The sequence below is a fragment of the Lynx rufus genome, unplaced genomic scaffold (genome assembly GCF_022079265.1).
Source record: "Lynx rufus isolate CCGP_SWC_20201006 ecotype Redwood Valley unplaced genomic scaffold, mLynRuf1.p SCAF_8, whole genome shotgun sequence".
Lineage (NCBI taxonomy): Eukaryota > Metazoa > Chordata > Mammalia > Carnivora > Felidae > Lynx > Lynx rufus.
The window spans coordinates 118,456,385-118,477,711 of NW_025814896.1; the positions used below are offsets into that span (position 1 = coordinate 118,456,385).

The 21,327-nt window shown below is 40.9% G+C and overlaps 1 protein-coding gene across 2 annotated transcripts in view; it reads right to left on the reverse strand.

Annotated features, from left to right (window-relative positions):
• BABAM2 (BRISC and BRCA1 A complex member 2) overlaps positions 1-21,327 on the reverse strand; it is a 400,562-nt gene that overhangs the window by 249,126 nt on the left and 130,109 nt on the right. For both annotated transcript variants that reach the window (XM_047069871.1, XM_047069870.1), the window contains exon 6: positions 10,931-11,005. In XM_047069871.1, the coding sequence (XP_046925827.1) occupies positions 10,931-11,005 (75 nt within the window). The remainder of the gene's footprint in view (positions 1-10,930; positions 11,006-21,327) is intronic.

Genomic DNA, 21,327 nt, shown 5'->3' on the forward strand with positions numbered 1-21,327 from the left:
TTCTTCATTTTTAGTAGGAAAATATATTGCTGTCAGAATTACCATACATTATATCTGGAAATCTAGGGCAAGTGTAAATTTGGGCTTTGAATTCTAGATGGGGGAAGTCAGGACAGAGGAAACAAGAAGCAACAAATATAGTTTATCTTACTTTCAACAGAATACTTACTTTCTTCCTAGTCCACAATAAATTCGATACTTTGAAATACAAATTAAATGACTAAATAAAATCAAAACCATTTCTATTCCTCGTCTACTGCAAGCTCAGACATATATTAAGTACCATCATATTCATTATCTCATTAATAATATTGGAGGGAGAGCCTGACCACATTTTAACAGGGAGACTAAGACTCAGAAGAGAATTTAGTAAAGTACATGTTACTAACAGATTATTTAAAAATAAAAGAGAAGATGGAATAAAGGAAGGATGAAAGCAAGGAAGGAAAGGAAACAAGGAGGAAGGAAGAGGAGGGAGTCTTCAACCACACTGAAGATTCTAGTAATATAAACTGAGAGATCATGGTATTAAAAACCACTCAACCTCACTGAACCAAATCCCTTTACTTATCTTTCTGTGATGTCCCCAGGGTTTTGTGAAGAAATATTCCCCTCCATAGTCTAGAAAAGGGATTGGCAAACAACTGCCGACAGGCCAAATCCAGCCCAGTGCCTGTTTTTGAAAATAAAGTTTTATTGGAACCCAGCCACACTCATTCATTCACATATTGTCTGTAGCTGCTTTCATGCTGTGACAGCAGAACTGAGTAGTTGTGAAAGAGACCATATGGCCTGCAAGCCTAAAATTTTACTATCTTGCCCTTTAGAGAAGACGTTTGGGGCCCCTGATTTAGAGTGTATTTTTCTCTAAGCCCCGCTTCTCTCTCTAGAGGAGGGAGGTGGAACAAGGACAATGAACTAAAAGCAGCCATGGGTCCCCTACTTCATGAAGGAAGAAAGGGAAGTCCCTGAAGAGTAAGTTTTCAGATCATCTCACTACCTTCTTTGCGATTAAGTCTCAAATGCTAAATTTGGCTCAAATTTAGCAATGATAAATCAGACTCATTACAAGAATAAACAGCACCCTGCTTTTATGGTACTTTCTTCCAGGTACACACTCCCACTTTTATAAAAGTATGCCCTCTCCTATTTGACTAGAGAGAAACTGTTTCCTTTGAGATAAGATGAGGGTTCCCTATGAATTCTTTATGGCCTTTCAAGCACCAGACAACTGTTTTGCCTTAAAACCAGATTTCACAAGAATGAGTTAAAGCAATCTTTATTTCTAAAAGCGTGACTTTACTGGATCCAAGAAATTCCCTAAACTAAAAGGTCTCAAATTCTGAGGCATCATTTAATCTGTGGTTTAGAGAAAAATCTTTGTGAGGTCATCCTTTGAATTTGTAGTCATTTATCAGGATCAGAAACCTTTTTAATGTTTGCTATCTTATGCTTGCAGAGAAATGACTATAGTCAGTATATATCACCCTAACAAGCTTGCTGGATTTCAAATAAAGAGAATATTTTGGGGAAATTATCAGTTTCCTTCCCAGCAAATACGTAAAACTAAATAAACTTTCACACAATTCCAAATAACAAAGGACAGTGCAAGAATTCATCAAAAAAAAAAAAAAATCCCAGAGAAATTCATTGGCCTAACTCTTCTTATGGGTGCACAGAATGTAAAATCCTCTCCTGTTTCTAAGGGAAGGTGAGAAGAATGAGAAATTTCAAAACTGCAAATTTACTAAAACTCAATCTTTGATAAGTCACAAAATGTGACTGTCACACACACTTTTTTGACATGCATGCCATTACCTATTTTCCCTGACTATATGAAAGAACGAGAGTACCACTTAAAATTGGTTTCCCCAGCCATATTCCCTTGAAACTTTCCAGAGAGAACACCAGTAAGATTATCATATTCAAGTCTGTCATGAATTAAAGCTGTTGCCTGAAAAGCCTTCTCCATGACTGTTTTGGCTAGTATGCTATCATTTCAGTTGTTTCTTCTTGACAATTTCACTTGGTCTTTTCAGTTTTTCAAGTTTCCATCCCATCTCCCAAACTCATTTTGCCAAATACCCACTGGGTATATTTCCTACTCACCTGCACTCTCATGACCACCAACAATCTGGTCTCTCCCTGACCATTATACTGCAGTGTTCTCTATTCTCACCCTCCCTATGGCTCCAGGCAAAGCAAATGTTTTTTTCTTGGGTCTAATCTTGTTCATTCAATGGCATTTGAGCATTCCCTTCTTCATTTAACATTTTTAAATCTTTGGCTTACACAACTCTGGGCTTCTACCTAGATGACAACTCTCTTCCATTGGGCCCTCCAAGTTCAGGCCTTGGCTTCCCCATAGTTGTATGTTACACTTCCTCATTTTGGTTTCATGATCCTCTTCTCTACTTTGATCACTTAGCTCCTCTCTAGTCCCAGCTGTCAATAATGAAGACTAGATATTCTGTCAACAGCTCCAAATAAACACTTAACAGTCTTGGGCAAGTAAATGAAACTTCTTAGGGCCTCACTTTATTCTTAGGTCAATTAAGTAAATTCCCTAGGAAAAGATTAGAGGAGGGGTTTCAGAGCTGTGAGGGGGAATATAAGCAAAGTGACAGTACTGTGAATTCTCACAACACTGGCAGGACAAGGAGGGGAGCCTCCCATCTCAGATTAATAGCACAGTTGGGGAATAGTATAAAACAGCACTGCACGCATGGCTAGGCTCTGGAAGCAGGATCCAAGAAACCATTATTTGTTTCAAGGGAAGATTAAAGAAGACTACCCTAGCAGTAATATTGCAGAGAAATTGGACAAGGGAGGGAATGAAGCCAAAGAAATAAAATAGGAAGCCATTACCATGATAATCCAGGGGTAAAGAGATTAGGACTACCTGCTTAATGACGTCTGAAATCATTCTTCAAGCATTCAAGATCTTTCCAAGGCATCTTTCCAGTTTTCTCTCTCATGCTCTGCAAGAAATTTCTCTTCCAGCCTAGATTATTATTCCCTGCTCCCTAAATCAAGTGTGCCCACTGTCCCACCAAGAATGACTTGATCAACGACATCTTAGCTGTCTCTCTTCCCTTTCCAGTCTTTAAAAGCTATGCCTCTTTCAGGGTCTAGTTTATGCCTAAACTTGGTCACAAAGGTTTCTCTAACAATTCCAACCTGTAACAATCTGTACATCTTTAAAGGCCTACTGTACGTGTAGCATGCAAATTAGTGCTTATTTTTTTATTTTATTTTTTAGTGCTTAATTTTTTTTAATTAATGTTTTTAACTATATTTTACCAACTATAGTATAAGATATTTGGGAACCATAATTATCCTTGTATTCCTTTTTTTTTTTGGCTTGTCTAATCCTCTACAGATTCCAGTATCACTTTAAATCAAAATCACTTTAAGTCAAAATCAATACTTCAGGGTTCTGCACAGTAGTATTGCACTGAAGACCAAACAAGCCAAGTCAATATGGTCTGGGTCAGGGTCCGGGTCAGGGTCAGGGTTACAGGATGGAGAGAGAGAGAGAAGGATGGATAGATAGATAGATAGAGTGAAGCCACGCCCATTCTGTACACTCTGCTTCAGTTGTTATAAGCAGCTGAGGACACTAGGGAGGAGGGTAGAGGGGTTCTGGAGCTACCCCAGTTCCAGGTCTTCCTTCTGTCACCTGCTGGGTCCCACTAAGATCCCCCTAACGTCACTCTACGGTGTAAGTCAAGGAAAGAGAAGAAGGGCCTGGATCCCATCTCTTCCTCCTCACTAACTTCTCAGACTCTACCTGATCCAGCATCATTCCCATTTCCAAGTCGGCCTGACCTCCTGAGTTAAAACAAAATGATTCATGTGTTAACACAATTAAACTCTCCCCAGGGGCAGGGAGTTTCAGCATCCCTGCAGGTCAGATCTCCAACCACCTTAACTCCACATCACAAAGAACAAAAGGCTGTCTTGGGCTCCCCCATGTCTCACCTCTTTTCCACTGTCACTTCCATTTAAGCCCTTTCTGACTACCTTTTCTCTTCTTCATGGTGTCCCCGGAGTCCCTGTGCACTGCATCTCCCACCTTCATCTTATCCAGGGACACCCATGTCACTCTCCTCCTTTGTCCTGCCCATTTTAGGGCTTCACAGAGCACATCAACATCTCACCTCTGAAAACCACTCCGGATAGATTTACCTTGGAACACAGACCACTGCAGCTCTCACTTTAGTGTCCTTCCTCAATCTGATTTATTCCTTCTACTGCAAAACAGATGTAAGGAGGCCTAGCTTCCCATTCTGACAGCTAAAGTGAAAATAATCTAGCAATACAAAGTGTTTCTTGCTGCAGTGTGGTGTGCTGGAAAGACCACTGGCTTTAGAGCCAAGGAACCTGCATCCAAATCCCAGTTCCACAAATTGCTACCTGGATCACTTATATAATGTTGCCTCCAGAGTCCTTATCTATTTAAAAACATGAAGGGAAAAAGTTACCTTGCAGAGTTGGTGAGAATATTAAATGAGATCATATATATAAAGTACCTAGTCTGGTTCTTACAAACAGTATTTATTCAATACCAATTGGTTCCCTCTCCTCACTCCCACCATTCTAAGCTTATCACTGCCAGCCCATTAATAAATGAGGCTGGAGGCACCAAGGAGGGCCGCAGTCATGCCATCACTGTGCCAATAAATCCATTTACGTCTGAGTCTATTAAGCCAAAATAGAAATCCATAGCTCTTACTTAGAGCAGTAGCTCTTAACCCTGGGTGCACATCAGGATTACCTGGGGAACTTTTAAAATATAATATTTGGGCTTCACCTCCAAAAATTCCAGTTTCATTGGCCTGAGGAGGGCCAGCAATCAGTGCAGCCCAGCATGAGAACCACTGACTAAAACTAACTGGCATCATCTGGAGTTAAATGGAATCCAAGGACCCTTGGAACTTCATGCCAACTTCTATAAGTTCTCCCAGACAAGACCATGCTAAACAGATGCAATCTCCCCAAATTTACTTTGGTTCCGTAGGCTCCTAAAATAATCTCAGGGTACCAAGCCGCTTCATATGGATCTCTGTCATGTAATATGATATCAATCAAAGTGGAAAAGTATCCAATAAATATGCAATAGAATTTTGGTGTACCACATATCCCAAAGGAAAACACAATACACACCTCAGGAGATAATTTTAAAATGTACTTTCTATGCCCTAGAATACCCAAAAATCTAGGTCTAAACTGCTTTCTCTATGAAATTATACATTAGTTATATTTTAGTTAGTGGCTCCAGTCACGAATTCACCAGCCTTATGAACAGGGTGCGTGTGTGATGGTTAAATCTATGTGTCAACTTGACAGGGCTAAGTAGTGCCCAGATAGCTCCTGAAACACGATCTCTGGGTGTTTCTTTGAGGGCATTTCGGGAAGAGATTAGCACTTGAACCAGGAGACTTCGTCAAGAAGATCCACGCTCACCAACGAGGGAGGGCATCGTCCACTCCTTGAGGGCCCCAACAGAACACAAAGGTTGAGGATGAATTCTCTCTCTCCCTCTTTGTCTCCATCTCTGTCTCTGTCTCCTCCCCTCTCCTCCTGCTCTCCTCCTTTCCCCTTCTTCCTCTCCTCCCTTGAGCCAGAAAGTCCATTTTCTCCTGCCCTTGACATCAGAACTCCTGGCTCGCTCGCCTTCACACTCCATGATTTACACCAGGGCCTCCTCTCCTCCCCTGGTTCTCTAGCTTGCAGACGGCACACTGTGGACTTCTTGGCCTCCGTGACCTTGTAAACCAATTCTTGTAATAAATATCCTCTCATAAGTGTTCTGTTTTTTCTGTTTCTCTGGAGAACACTGACAAATACAAAATGGTTCCCTAGTTCAGAATCAGTGTCTGTACATCTGAAGGCGAAACGTGGTGCCAATCCATCTACTGCTCTCATAGTCCGGCAACGGATGACCACCCTATGCCCTGGGGCGTGGTGCCTTATCTGCCTGAGATTTTCTCCAGAACACCCTTCTACAGCCTACCTGGCTATATCAGACTGCCATGGCCAACACACAAAGTATTCTGTTTGGCCAGCAGTGTTTAAAAAAAATATTTATCCGTTGCCGTCACTTAAAAAGCAGCCATTTTTTCCAGATAAAAACCCCTGAGAATCTAGGCTCCTTTTCATAACATCTGTATATCTGGCAGCAGGAGGCCCACACTTTCACAGGCAACAACTCTGTAGCTGAGTAGCAGCTGCTGCTCTACATGAAGCACACACGTGCCGGCTCTCTACGGCTCTCACCATTTCTTACTGTGTTATATACATCCAGCCAGATTCATGCCTCCTCAGTACCTGCCTGGCCCTGAGAGCACCTGCAGTTGCTAACCTACATGTGATAAGAGAAAAGGATGACTAAGCAGGTGAACCCGCCAGTCAATGTCAGGCTTCGGAGGCAGCTCCTTCCCACACAAGTAGTCTTGGACTCTCCCCCATGTTAATGACCTTCTTACACCATGTAGGATTTCAGTCTGGATATCTGCCTGAGACTCTCTACCTGTCCTGGGCCCTGGAAGCTGTCTGGATAACCTGACCTTAATTCCTGCTGTCTGCTTCTGTTTGGCAGAGTGACCTGTGTTCCACTACCCTGCGCTGACTGTGCCCTAAATGATCAGCCATGGTGGCTTCTGAAGGGTAAGAAGGTTGAGCACCTCATCTCCCAACACACACGGCCCAATGCAGCTTTTTCACCTTCAATTCATTTCCATACAGCGTTATGATTCAGACACCACAGTGGGACTAAACTGTAGCAAGCAATCCTTCAGACTGTGTCAAGTTAAATGATGCTGAGAAGATTACTGTAGAAACCAGAAGTCCAAGTACTTCAGTCGCAGTAAGTTGGTTATGGTACTACCTCTGGGCTGGGCTAGGGCTCAATGGAACCTAGTGTAGAGACACTCCAGTAACCGCTTACACAAATGCCATAAAATGAATTTTTAGTGTATGTTTTTTCTCAAAGAACAGGTCACAAGGCTGAATCCTAGTCATTAGAAGTTGCTGCTCTTGGGGCGCCTGGGTGGCGCAGTCGGTTAAGCATCCGACTTCAACCAGGTCACGATCTCGCGGTCCGTGAGTTCGAGCCCCGCGTCAGGCTCTGGGCTGATGGCTCAGAGCCTGGAGCCTGTTTCTGATTCTGTGTCTCCCTCTCTCTCTGCCCCTCCCCCGTTCATGCTCTGTCTCTCTCTGTCCCAAAAATAAAAATAAAAAAAACGTTGAAAAAAAAAAATTTATAAAAAAAAAAAAAAAAGAAGTTGCTGCTCTTGATTTCCTTTAGGATGTGGTGAAAACTGACTTGTGTATGTTCTTGTCTTTATTCTTGGGTCTCAGAATTATTAAACCTGAGTATATGAGGCTGGAAAGCAGTTTTTCTTTTTCAGGGAAGCCATACTCCATAGTGAGATAACATACAACCTTCTCTGGTTTAGTAACCAGAGTGACTCTTACACTTTTGTCATTTCAGTAATCTGCCCTTTATTCTGGGACCACAATTTCTCAACATAAACACACCAGTTGAGAAGTTCAAGGGTGCATACCTGGCCCAAGTGGGACGGACACGGGAAAGCTGATCTATGTCTATCTGTAGATTATCCTGCTATGTGGACTACAGAAACAGGGGATTTGTACTACATCTCCCATTTCATTTCTGGTAGTTTGTGCTGGATTTCCACCACCCACAAATAAAGAATCCTAATTAATACAGAAGTATTTTTTTTCCTGAGTTTTTATGTAAGTGATTTATCTGACCCACTGAACTTACCTCATCCAAGAATAAAATTTAGACACTGAAGTCAGGACTCATTCTCAGAATAAATTCACTCTAGTCCACGTAAGAACCATATATGCCGAAAGTATAACATTAAGTAAAATCATATCATCGAATATTTAATGGATTTTTCATTCTCACATGAAAAAATTCTTTTCATGGATAAAAGAAGTATGCTTGGAAATATAAACTTATTACGTGGATGATGGCTTCATCATGGTACAAAGAAATTTCACTGTAGCAAATCAGTATGTCGTCAAACTCCATGTTATTTCAATATTTAAAATTCTACTTCACTTTTCATTTCTTTGGGATGGTGAGGCAAAACTACATTGATGCTGAACAGTATCCTCATCCTAAGAAACTGAAGACTTTATTTTGGGACTGAGACTATCAGATAGCAGCCTGGTAATCAGATTAGGAGCATCTAAATGCTAATAATATGTAAATCAGTTCCTAATGCAAACTCAGTTTTTAGAGTAGTACAGCCAAATGTCCCAAGGTTATGATACAAAAACTTCAGAAACTTAGATTTTAAAACCTTCAATGGGCATTCTGGATTACTTCCGCTAGGCAGGTATTTTTTTCCTGGTTGTTTTGTGTCATACAAGAAAGTTTTTTCTTTTTCTTTTTTCTTTCTTTCTTTCCTTCCTTCCCTCCTTTTCTTCCTTCCTTCCTTCCTTCCTTCCTTCCTTCCTTCCTTCCTTCCTTCCTTCCTTCCTTCTTTCCTTTTTCTGTCCTTGTGGCTTTATTCTTTTTGCATGGATTAAAGACCCAGAAAGACATCAGTGCTGCAATGTAGGCATTTCATCTATGGTAGAAACACCATTTCATAGTACCTTGGGGGTGTGGGGGTTGGGGGGAAGCTTTCCGGTTTTGCCAAATAGTTTCCACCTTTTTCCTATCTGACTGGCAAGGAAAGTAAGGACATAATAATACAAAGTTAGGACTCTTAGAGTAGAAAATATGGAAATTTGATTTTGAAAAGAAAAAAATTAGATTATAATACAAGATATATTTTTTGCCTTGACCCTCAAGAACATGAGCAGGGGCAACATTAGATTCAAATAAACAAGACAACCCATCCAACTGATAAGGCCCAACAAATCAAAACAGATACTGTCACTATAAATAATGGATTGACGTGATTATAGAAATAACGTTCTCTCATATACTATTGAATTTGGCTTTAAATGAGCTGAAATAGAGTTTTAACTGGAATCCACGCAGGTCGATGAGTCTGTGATCTAAGTTTCCAAGGAGACTGCTTGCTACTCGAACAGAGCATAGTAATTGCTAAAACCAAATTAATTATGCTTGGTAATCACAGATATAATATGCATATTTTCCACAACAGGAGTGTGGAGAAACTGATATAAATTGCTGACTTCCATTCTTACTTGGACTTCATAACCCTTAGACACAGAGTGGAAAACTAGTCAATGAGAAATTAAAAATGAAAGTTTAATGAAGCACAAAACTCCCATGTTTTACTTAGGGTGAAAGAAAATAATTTCCCCACCTTGAGTGAAAGGTATTTTTTTTTAATGTTTCATTTATTTTTGAGAGAGAGAGAGACAGAGTACAAGCAGGGGGGTGGAGGCAGACAGAGAGGGAGACACAGAATCCAAAGCTGGTTCCAGGCTCTGAGCTGTCAGCACAGAGCCCTATGCAGGGCTGAAACTCATGAATCATGAAATCGTGACCTGAGCCCAAGTCAGACGCTCAACTGACTGAGCCATCCAGGCGCCCCAAGTAGAATGTATTTTAAAAAGCGTTCCCTTGGGGCACCTGGGTGGCTCAGTCGGTTAAGCATCTGACTTCAGCTCAGGTCACAATGTCACAGTTCATGAGTTAGTGTCCCGTGTAGGGCTATGTGCTGACAGCTCAGAGCCTAGAACTTGCTTTGGATTCTGTGTCTCCCTCTCTCCTGCCTGCCCACCCTGCCCCCACCCCCTGCTCATACTCTGTCTCTCTCTCAAAAATAAAAAATAAAAAGTGTTCTGTAATCTCTTCTGTGGTCTATAGCTTATATTCCACCAAACCATACTTCCAATCAAGATTAGTATCTAGTATTATTTATGGCTACAATATACCAGGAAACTTGTACAAGGTTTCTTTCTCTCTAAATGATTGTAAATACCATTAACTCTCTGCACAAGATCAAATTAGGAAGGCAGACATTTCTCTTCCATTAGACTAAAGCTATACAACTACACACTGAAATACAGGGCTGAGGGCAGCTAGCTATATCTTAAATCCCAACCCAGATCCTCATTTGTGATGAACCTAGGCCTTGTGTTACGACTTTCTGTTCAAACCTGCTCCCTGGTCCATTTGGTTTCTTTCATGCTAACCACAACCTAGTCACTGGGATTCTGCCTCTTATGTGCAAAGCATCTGCAGACCCCAGCCCAAAGTGACTCTCCCCCAGCCACACCTTGCCTGCAACACATTTTAAAGAACGCCATATAGGGGCACCTGGGTGGCTCAGTCAGTTAAGCATCTGACTTAAGCTCGGGTCATGTTCTCACAGTTCATGCATTCTAGCCCCACACTGGGCTCTGTGCTGACAGCTCAGAGCCTGGAGCCTGCTTCGGGTTCTGTGTCTCCCTCTGTCTGCCCCTCCCCGACTTGTGCTGTCTCTCTGTCTCTCAAAAATAAATAAAAACATTAAAAAAAAAAAAGAATGCCATATACACTGGTCTAAATCAATTCTGGACAGCCCAACAATGAAGGTGCCTAAGATGAACTACTGACATAAATAAGGAAAATGAGATGCCCTTTAGCACACAATAATTAATATGCAATCCTACCCAAAGAATGCCTTTTAGACAACTTCCATGACAGTCTCTCCTCCCAATAAGATTACTAACAGTGATTGTTTTCCCCAAATTTAGTTCACTTATTATGGATTTTATTTTGTAAGGAAAATTCATTTTGAAATTACTTTTAGGGCTACTATTTTAGCTTTTTGATAACAAACTCAGTAATCTTTGTATAGTAAATATTTTTAATAAATTCATCATCTGAACAAAATGCAGGCAAGCCAATCATACAAATATTCAGAGTCAAATAATTACTTTAAAAGCTCATTTACATTCTCACACTGATATCGTATGTTTTTACCTTGAGAAGGTAGGTGGGAATATTGCTGAAATCCACTGGCAACTTCAAGAGGAAACGAGCTGAAAATTCACCAGTCTGTAGGACAAAAGGTATAATAATAAGATTAAAATAAAAATGGATTATAAAGTAACAATTATCACCAAGGCCACAAGTTCAACCTGTTCAAACTGGAGGCATTTTCAGTTTGGGTTTCCTAACATCAAGCAAGAAAAGAAGGTTGGAAAAGTAGGGAAAGATCAAAAAGAATTATTAAATTATTAGCTACTAAAAGCACAATCAGAATTTTTTAAATCTGCATTTTTAATGTGCAATACAATTACAAGGTAGCATTACCTTTTTGGTTTTTTTAAGTGTAAAAAAAAATACATGAATATATGATTTTTTTTTAATCCAAGCAAAAAAGACAGACCTGTCCCTTTGATTCATTTCTTTTTACTAAAGCATTCAGACCAATTCGCTAAGACTTATAACTCACGGATGACTGACATGTATCACCATGCCTTATAGTATGTCTGGAAATACATACATAGGTCAAACTTCTACCCTTATAATATAAAGCAATCTATCAGTAGGTACCCCAAATAAGATTCTAATCTCCTGGACAGTCTATTAGCATCCATCATCAACTAATAACTTTTCAGTAATTCTCTCAATTCTCTTTCCATAGGAAAGATGTACAGAGGTTTACAGAATTAAAACATTTAGCCAAGCCTAAAAATAGCTTTTACTTTTCTTTAAAGAAAAAAAAATCATGTAAAAGAAAAAAGTGTTCCTCTCACTTTGTGATGATGGGAAATCAAAGTTGTTGTTTTTTTCTTTTTTGGGTTTTTTGTTTGTTTTGTTTTGTTTTGTTTACGACGGGAAAGTCTAAGGCATCACATTTTTTTAAAAACACTTTGTCACAGTATGGAGAAGGGTCTTTCCAGTTGGGCTGACACCTCGGGGTTCCAAGGAACCTGTCTGCAAAGGTCACAAGGAAGGGCGCTGAGCTGGTGGTATCCTGGGTCTTTCAACCTCTCTCACTACATGCCTGCAGTTCAGCTTGGGATTTTGACATACTGGGTTTCACTATAACAACTTGTCTGAACAAAGAACTCCAGGGATGATCTAGAACTACTCTAAAGAGTGGGTCTCTATCCTTTTTATATTTTGTGAACACTAAACAGCTCCCAATGTCTCCACTGCCTTCCCCCTTAAAAAAAAAAAAAAAAAAAAAAAGCACCTCAGGTTACTAAAACACATCTTTAGACATAGCAAGCATTTACAAATATTTTTTTATGGGTCAGTGAATGAAGGCACACAAGCACACATGCACAGCTCTTACAGAAGACTGCACATCAGTCACCACACCTTTCTATAATGACCCTAGCAACTGGGTGCAATTTTTAAACTCTGACCTAAAACCTTGAAAACGCAAACAGAAATATAAACCTTGAGCTCAAAAGATAAAAGTGATAACGACCATCTACATGGGAGTTGTTGTTTTGCCGCTTATAACATCTTTTAACTTACATCAACCTCCAGCTAAGGACGGAGCACTTCCTCATTGCCACAAGCCTAACCCCATGACACAAAAAGCAGAAATGAGAGAACTGAATGGACAGACTCAAAGCTGAGGCAAGCCAGATAGACTCACAGCAGCCACTGTGCCGCCAGAAATGTCAGTGGTGAGAAACAAGGAAAATCATTGGTGCTGAGCAGCTATCCTCAGTACCCAATGCCAATACACGCAGGCTACTTGAAAGAATAGTTAAGAGTCACCTAAGGATCTACAAACAGCTTGCATCACAGTAGGTGGAAGGAAAAGGTTTGTGAAAGAGCCTATTAAAACTCTTACATTTTATCACAGTCCAAGATGACCAGAAAGGTATGGTCTTGGTGTTTTGTTAAGCAACTGGAGGACTCTACAATTAATACCACCTGGTCAGTGGGATTCTTTGGACCTAAGCACAGGGGCTCCTACATTGAAAGAGGTGAGTATAGGGATAACGTGTAACACTACAGATTTCTACGAGAGCTTATTAGAGGGGTATCTGGCCCAGTGGGAATTTGGGGTTATGGGAAGAATGAAAAGTCTTCCTTTGGTGCTGGTAGAGCGCCACAGGGTAAGGGACATTCATCAAAGAAGACAAATTCCCAACCACTATCCCCATTCTTTCTCCTATATAAGCAATTCTCCCCTCTTTACCCACTCACTCCCACCAGCATGCAAACATCATTTAAAAAGTCTTTCCGGGGGTGCCTGGGTGGCTCAGTCAGTTCAGCATCCAACTTCAGCTAACATCATGATCTCGCGGTCATGGTCTCACAGCTCGTTAGTTTGGGCCCCGCACTGGATGAGCCCAAGCCCTGCTTCCGGTGAGCCCCGCTTCTCTCTCTCCCCCTCTCTCTCTCTGCCCCTCATGGGATTCTCTCTCTCTCCCTCTCTCTGCCCCCCGCTCACTTGCGCCCTCTCTCTGAAAAAAAAAAAAAATCTTTCTTAACTTCATACCTCACTTCAGGTCCCATCTCATTTCTCTGTTGAACTTCACAAAACAATCTCCTGTAAAGAACTGGTCTATACTCAACGTACACATTTCTTCTTTTACTATGCTCTCTGGAACCCTCTCCTGTCAGCCCTTCCTTCCCACCAGCCAACCCCCACAGCCCATCAGGGTCACCAATGACCTCCCCACTGCCAAACCCAATGGTCATCTCTCTGTCCTCATTTTATTACTTGTTCTCTCTGCGGCATTTTGACATAGCTGATTATTACTCCTTACATTCTTCCCTTTCTTTCCAGGATCCCACTCTCTTGGTTCTTCTTTACTTCACTGGCCTCCCCTACGGTCTCCTGGCCTCTGAACTCTGGTGCACACCACCACAGCTCAGATCAAGATCTCTCTCCTTCCTTGACACTTCCTTGGTGATCTCATCCAGGCTCAAGATTTTCAATACCTTTTACATGCTGATGATTCCCAAATTTTCTATCTCTGCCCAGACCTTTTCCTAACTTGTTTCATGTATCCAACGATCGTGAGTAAAACCAAACCCTTGGTTTCCCTCCTTTGATATTTATTCTTCATTTTAGTAAACGGCAATTCCATTCTTTCAATCCCTCAGGCCAAAAAACCTCAAGATCTTGACTCCTCTCTTTCTCGCTTGTCCTACATCCAAGGTGCTACATCCAAGGTCCTACATCCAAGGTCCTACATCCAAGCAAATCCTGCTGACTCTGCCTTCAAAAGAGATCCTGAGCCCCAACCCCTTCTCGCCACCACACAACCACGTGATCTGAGCCACAGCTACCTCTAGCCTAGACAGTTGCAATCACCCCCAACTGCCTCAGCCCTTGTTTGCCAGCAGTCTGCTTCCATCGCTATACACACAGCAACCCTTTTCACATGTTAGTCAGATCACGATCCCCCTTTGCTCAAAACTCTCAGACGGTTAAGTATAGCTTCTTTATAGAATAATCTGACAAAGTAACAACTGAGCAGAGCCGTGAAAGAGGTGAGGAAGAAAATCATGTGGGATGTGGGGGAAAAACATCCCAGGCAAGGGAAACAGGAAGTATAAAAAGGGGTGATGCGGCCCTAGATGTTCGAGAAAGAACAAGAAGGACAATGTTACTGGAGCAAACAAGTACTAATACTGATCAAAGCTCATGCAGAAACTCTCTTTTCCTAACCCCAGTAGGACGTGCAACAATCGCTCATAAAATTAGTGAACACTAAAGTGACTACTTCATCTATGTGGAACATTGGGTAAGTCATTTCTGGGGATGTTGAGAGAGAGAGGTTTTTTAGAAGTACTAAGGGATTAGAAGAGGTCGGGGAAGGGAGGTGGCTGGATAGGCAATAATAAATCAAACTCAATTCATCTTCATTTTCAGTTTAGAGAAGCAAACCAATCAAGAAATAGCCATTGTTAAAATGGCGATAGCCAAGTTAAAATGGCGATCTCAAAATGTTCACATTGTTACACCCAATGGCTCATCTATATTTAGGGGAAAAAAAACAATGAAAGGAATAAAATGTACGATTTAAAAATTAAAACAAGTCTTGTACATATAAGGTAATGGGAAATATAATTACGTATTTAGCACTTGGACTCATGTGAACTGCTAGTTATTTTAGTCCATGCACTGCATTTTAGCTCTTTTGCCCTATTTTAGTTTGTACAATATATTTTTATTCTACCAGCTATTTTAGACCAACATTCCTTTTAAAACGCTCAGACAATCCCTACTTTATCCCCTCTCAAAATGTTGATCCTAGAGCTAATATAAATTTATGTTTATTGGCAAAAGACTGATTTACACGACTAAATTAATAATAAAAGGCATGTGGGTCCAAGGACTAAGAGGAGTTTGTGTTTATCAGCAATGGGCTGATTTGCACAACTAAACTCGTAACACGAGAAACTTGAGACTGTGAAAGGAAATTTGGCTCTCTGCAAACCGCAGAAAGCGTTTTTTGATCTCCAACTTTCAAGCTGACCGTACAGTCTTTATTTTGCCATTGAGAGAAGAAAGAAAGCTTAGCACTTGTTTCTCACAGTGTTGGAAGTGCTGGAAACTACAACTCAAGAATTCAGCTTTCAGTTCTGCCACTGATTTTCCTTGTAACCTGGACGTCATCTCTTTCTGTGTAACTAAGTAAATGCTGATTTAAAACATACCTTAATATAAAATTTGAACCATAAATTATATAAGGAGTAAACCATAAGTGAAAAATCCTTTCTGAGTTCTACCTCAGATGACTTTTTCTGTGTTTTTATATTCGAAGTTCCAACAGTTATTCAAGCAATTTACGGTCACGCTGTTGTCACGTCAAAGATTGCTTCCATAGCAATCTTTCCTGTAAGCTGAAAATGAGACATTTAGATGCAGCCAAGTGAACAGAATAATTTGATTTTTTTGTCAGTCCTTGGTCAAACCTTCTCTTGGATAGATGTAGAAAATTATCTGACCTCTGACTGTGAAAATGTCAGCCGTTCTGCCAACTGCCTTCATGGCAATTTCCCCAGTTTAGCAATAAATATGTGCATCCTTCCTTTTTTTTCAAGTTGTAGTACACTGGCAAGTAACTTAAACTAATAAGACTCTGAGTTTTGGCAATTTATTAAATCTAACTTTTCTTCTGGTAATAGCGGCTATGTCGTGTGACAGGTAGTGACAGGCAGACATCTTGTGCAGAATGGGCTCCAAACCCAGGTTGCTATGTAAAGGGAAATTTGACTTCCTTTCTTAGAGGTTGTTCCTTTGTCAACAAACAAGCTGTCATCTGAAATTGACTGCTTCTATCACTTAGACAGCTAAAAGCTAAGAAACACTCAAGAATGACTATGACTTTGGAGCACCCGGATGGCTCAGTCAGTTGGGCGCCCAACTCTTGATTTCAGCTCAGGTCATGATCTCATGGGTCATGAGATTGAGCCCTGCATCGGGCACTGCGCTGATGGCACAGATCCTTCTTGAAATTCTCTCTCCCCCTCTCTCTGCTCCTCCCCTGCTTGTGTTCTCTGTCTCTCAAAATAAATAAATAAACATCAAAAAAGAAGGAGGAGGAGGAGGAGGAAGAGGAGAGGGAGGAAGAAGAGGAAGAGGAGGAGGAAGAGAAGGACTACAACTTTAACAGGATGACAGTCTGATGGCGATTCTTCAAATGGACTCTGACAACGAATAGCCTAAGTCTGGAGACTATTCCTTGGCAAATGCATAATTACTCATCGCACGTGAAAAGGAAAGCCAAAGCCAGTCTAACGAGGATTTCATAACATCTCATTCTTTACCAAATGTTTTCTAAGCTATATTATTTAATTATCCCAAAACCCTGTTCTATAGATATAATTCACTTGTTCCTATTTTAGAAATGAGAAAATTTAGGCCTAAAACAGTCAAGAAACTTGCCTACAGCCTTTGAAAGAGCAATAAAGAGTCAGAGCTCAAGATTCATTCCCCATTCATCACTATGGGTTAAGAGCCTAAAATGTGTCAGGCCCTATATTAGGTACTGCAAATATAATGAGGAAAAGAGACATGGCCCCTGCCCTCTTACAGCTTATCATCTAGGGAGCGACTCAGAAACTCATCAAAATAATGCTTTTATAAATTACAACCTGTGAAAACTCTGTCTACACTTTGGGGCTCATTACTCTGAGGGAACTCTTAGAAAGCCAGGTCCTTAGACCCCACAGAAAAATAAGCAATTAATACCAGCTAGGAAAACTTCAAGGAAGCAAAGCAGAAGGGCTAACTACACCGGAGAGTGAGAACACAGTAATTACAGCAGGGTAATACTGTAGCTAAATCAAACAGAAAATAAGTCCAGAAATAAGCCAAATACATTTAGTGTTATGATTGGTGATGTGGGACAACTGCATCATCATCTAGGAATAAAGTTAGATCCACATCTCATATCATAGATGAGGATAAAGCCCAAGTAGATTAAGAATTTCAGTGTAAAAGCTGAAACCTTAAGGAGGAAAACACTGATGAGTATCTTTATAACCTTGCAGTAGGGAATGCCTTTCAAATCCGACTCCAAATTCAGAAGCCAAAAGGGAAAAGACAAATAAGCTTGACAGCCTGAATAGAAAGATTTCGTGGATGGCAAATAACCACCATCAGCGAAGTCAGAAGACAACTGACAGAGGAAAATGTCTTTGTGACTCTACCACAAAAAGCTAATGACCTTAATGAAGAAAAAAAGATGAAAACCCCAAGAAAAACAAGCAAAGAATATACAGAAAAGAAATACAGTCTGAAACATGAAAAAATGCATACCCTTATTCATAACAAAAGGAATACAAATTATCATTTTTTACCAAACAGCTTGGCAGAAATCCATCAGCACTTCATAGATGTCGCTGCACTGTGTTCTCACCTCCGCTGTTTTTGATGAAAAGTCAGCGTTGACTCAAGTTAACTACTCACCTACAAATAAAGTGCCAGTTTTCTGTGACCACTTAAGATTTTCCCTTTATGTGTGGTTTTCAGTATTCTGACTTGCATTTGTCTTGGTTAGTTAGGGTTTGTTGAGATTCTTGAATCTGTAAATGTATGTCTTTTGCCATACTTGGATATACCTAGGCATTATTTCATCAAATATTTCCCTGCTCCCTCTTTTTCTCCTCTCCTCTCCTTTGGGACTCCACATTCATGTATGTTCGATGTTTTGATGTTGTCCTGTTAGCTCTGCCTTTGCCTCTTCCAAGTATCAACCCCCATCCGGTATCTGACTGCTTTCAATCACTACCCAGCACCTTGAGGCACATGGCTTTATGTTCTGCCCAGAGCTGACAGCTGCTACTTGTGGAAGGGTTAGTCCAAGAGGAGCTACCAGGCCATTCTGCAAAGTGGAGCTTGACAGAAATCTTCGAATATGTTAACACACTGTTGGCAACAGTGTGGAGAAACAACCACCTAACGTTATGTACTGCTGCTGGGTTAATAAACTAGAATGAACTGCATGGAGGGCATTTTACAGACAAAATTATAAACACACATAAACCTGGATCCAGCCATTCCCCTTCTAATTATTTATCTTACAGACATACTTGGACACACACAAAATGGCGGGTACAAGGATGACGGGTACAAGGATGAAGGCGCTCTCTGTGTGCTTATTCAGGAAAGAAACTCGGAGCTGTATCAAATCAAAAGCAAAGCTGCCAAGCACGGTGTGTGATACATGTTACCACTTGCATTGAAAGGGGGGAATGTGTGTGTATATACACATATATATACACACATATATACACACATACACACATATATACACATATATATACACACATATATACACACATACACACATATATACACATATATATACACACATATATACACACATACACACATATATACAAGTGTCTGTATTTGTATTTGCTTCTACGCGCATAAAGGAACTCAAAAGGTACACTAGAAGAAAGCTATAGCAGTGCTTACGTGGGATGGGAAAGGAAAGGAAGACGGTCCTGATTTGGGTGGATATTGGACAATGATGGGAGAGAGACTTTTCCCTACATATCTTTTAACAGATTTTGATGTTTCAACAATATGAATATATTATTCACTCAAAAACTTTTAAAAAGAAATTTACAGTCCAAAGTGTGCATAATGAGATGCTCCTAATTCATGCCTTCACTCATCCATCCATCCATCCATCCATCCATTCATTCATTCAACAAACATTTCCTGAACACCTACTGTGCCAAGTGCCAGGTCAGGTGATGGAGATCTTAAGACAAACAAAATACAGCCTCTGTCCTCATGGAGCTTAAAGTCTATTTTGACGAGACAAACAAAATATTACGATGTGATGTTCTGACAGATATTCACTGGATCCTGTGGAAGTCATGGAGTTAGGACTCCTCATTTTAGGTAACAGAATTCCATTTCAAACTCACTGAGCAAATGAAAGATAATTTCTTACAAGGATCTGAGGTTTCTCATGGAATCTAAGGCTAAAACGCAGCCCAGCCTCAGTTCGAAAGACTTGAACACCTTGAGCTGTTTGTCCTGGTCTTATCTCTACTCTGTGCTTCATCCTTCTCTCCAACTACCACTTTCTCATTCCTTTGACTAGATAATATGAGAAAAAATTTACATGTGACACACCAGTTACTCACAAGGAGGCTAAGCTCACTCTCTCAGTGCCATCTCCACATTCCCAGGCAAGAATTCTGTTTGGTTTATGCGCCTTCTGAACTAATCAGCACTACCTCCAGAGTTCTTCACGGTAAAACAGCTAGGGACACCATAAATTCACTAGAAATAACTGAAAAACTAGGAAACCTTTTAGGAGTGGGGGGATTAAGTTATGTGCACTCTCCCCCAAAGCCATAAGACGATCTGAGGGGTTGTCTCACAGAACACTTCGAACACAGGATCCTTCACCTTTTCCCTTTTACTACACGGAAAAAAAGCATTAACAACTCGGGAAGGGTCGCCTGGGTGGCTCAGTCAGTTAAGCGTCGTACCCTGGATCTCAGCCAAGGTCTTGATCTCAGCCTTGTGAGTTCAAGCCCTGTGCTGGGCTCCACGCTGGGCGTGAAGCCTACTCAAAAAAAAAAAAAAAATCCGGGGCAGCTGGTTCTCTGATGTCCCCCGCAGACCCCTTTACGCTGAGAAATCTGTGCAAAGGGTGCTCCCTACATCTAAGTGGCCACCTAGGAAACAGGGCAAGGCACCCAACATTTCAGAACAAACAAGTGGCCTCCCAAACAGAGGCACGTGGCACGATCCCCGTCCTTCCTCACACGCTGCTCTCCAAGGTACAGGCAAAGGAAATGGAAAGGATTTCCTCTGTGCTTCATCTGCTTCCATAAAACCAGGTCTTCTCCACTTAATGCATCCTGCTGCTAAAAGAAATGTGAACTTCCTACTGACAGTTCTATTATTTAAAAAACAAAATAAAATTCCTTTCAAATGTCAGTAAAACTGAAAAAGCTATTCACACTCACCTTTAACGTCTACAGGTATAAAGTAATTTAGGGGCACACACATACCACTTCTTAGGAATCGAGTCAAAATCTGAGGGCAAGATCAGATAGAGGGCAAGAACACTACTGAGGGCAAGATCCCAAGTACTCCTACTGACATTCAGGTCAGAATTCGATATTAACAAATCCATTACAAAAACAATAAAAATGTGAGCCCCTGTCATGGGTTCATTTATTTTAAATAATGTTCAACTCATAATAGTTCCATGTGGTTAAAAACAAAAACAAACAAATCTGTCACTTCCTAGAAGTGTGTGTAACACAGCTGATACCCACACCACACCCTTTTCAAAGGAGCACAAGTTTATCCCTGTCTCCAAGTCAAGTGCCGCCAGGGCATAACTCCCAAGCAGAATAAATTGAAAGACGATTATGAGAGAAGGATCCCCTGCTGACGAGCATCACCAGAACACCTACTCCATCCTCACCGCCAAGGTAAAAGGGCCACGCGCTTTCTGACCCTCCAGATATTTTGATCCCCCTCGTAGCACTCTGGCCCTCCTCTTCCACCATTCTAGACCAGTGCTATCCAAGAGAAGGGAGACACAACACACAAACGTAAGCTACACATGCATGTGTAAGATTTTTAGTATTTTCTAATAGCCACATTTAAAAAGGTTAAGAGAGGGGTGCCTGGGTGGCTCAGTCGGTTAAGCGGCCGACTTCGGCCCAGGTCATGATCTCGCGGTCCGTGAGTTCGAGCCCCGCGTCGGGCTCTGTGCTGACGGCTCAGAGCCTGGAGCCTGTGTCTCCCTCTCTCTCTGCCCCTCCCGTTCATGCTCGGTCTCTCTCTGTCTCAAAAATAAATAAACGTTAAAAAAATTTTTTTAAATAATAAAAATAAAAAGGTAAGGGAAACAAGCGAGATCAATTTTAATGCCATATCCCAATATATCTAAAATACTCCC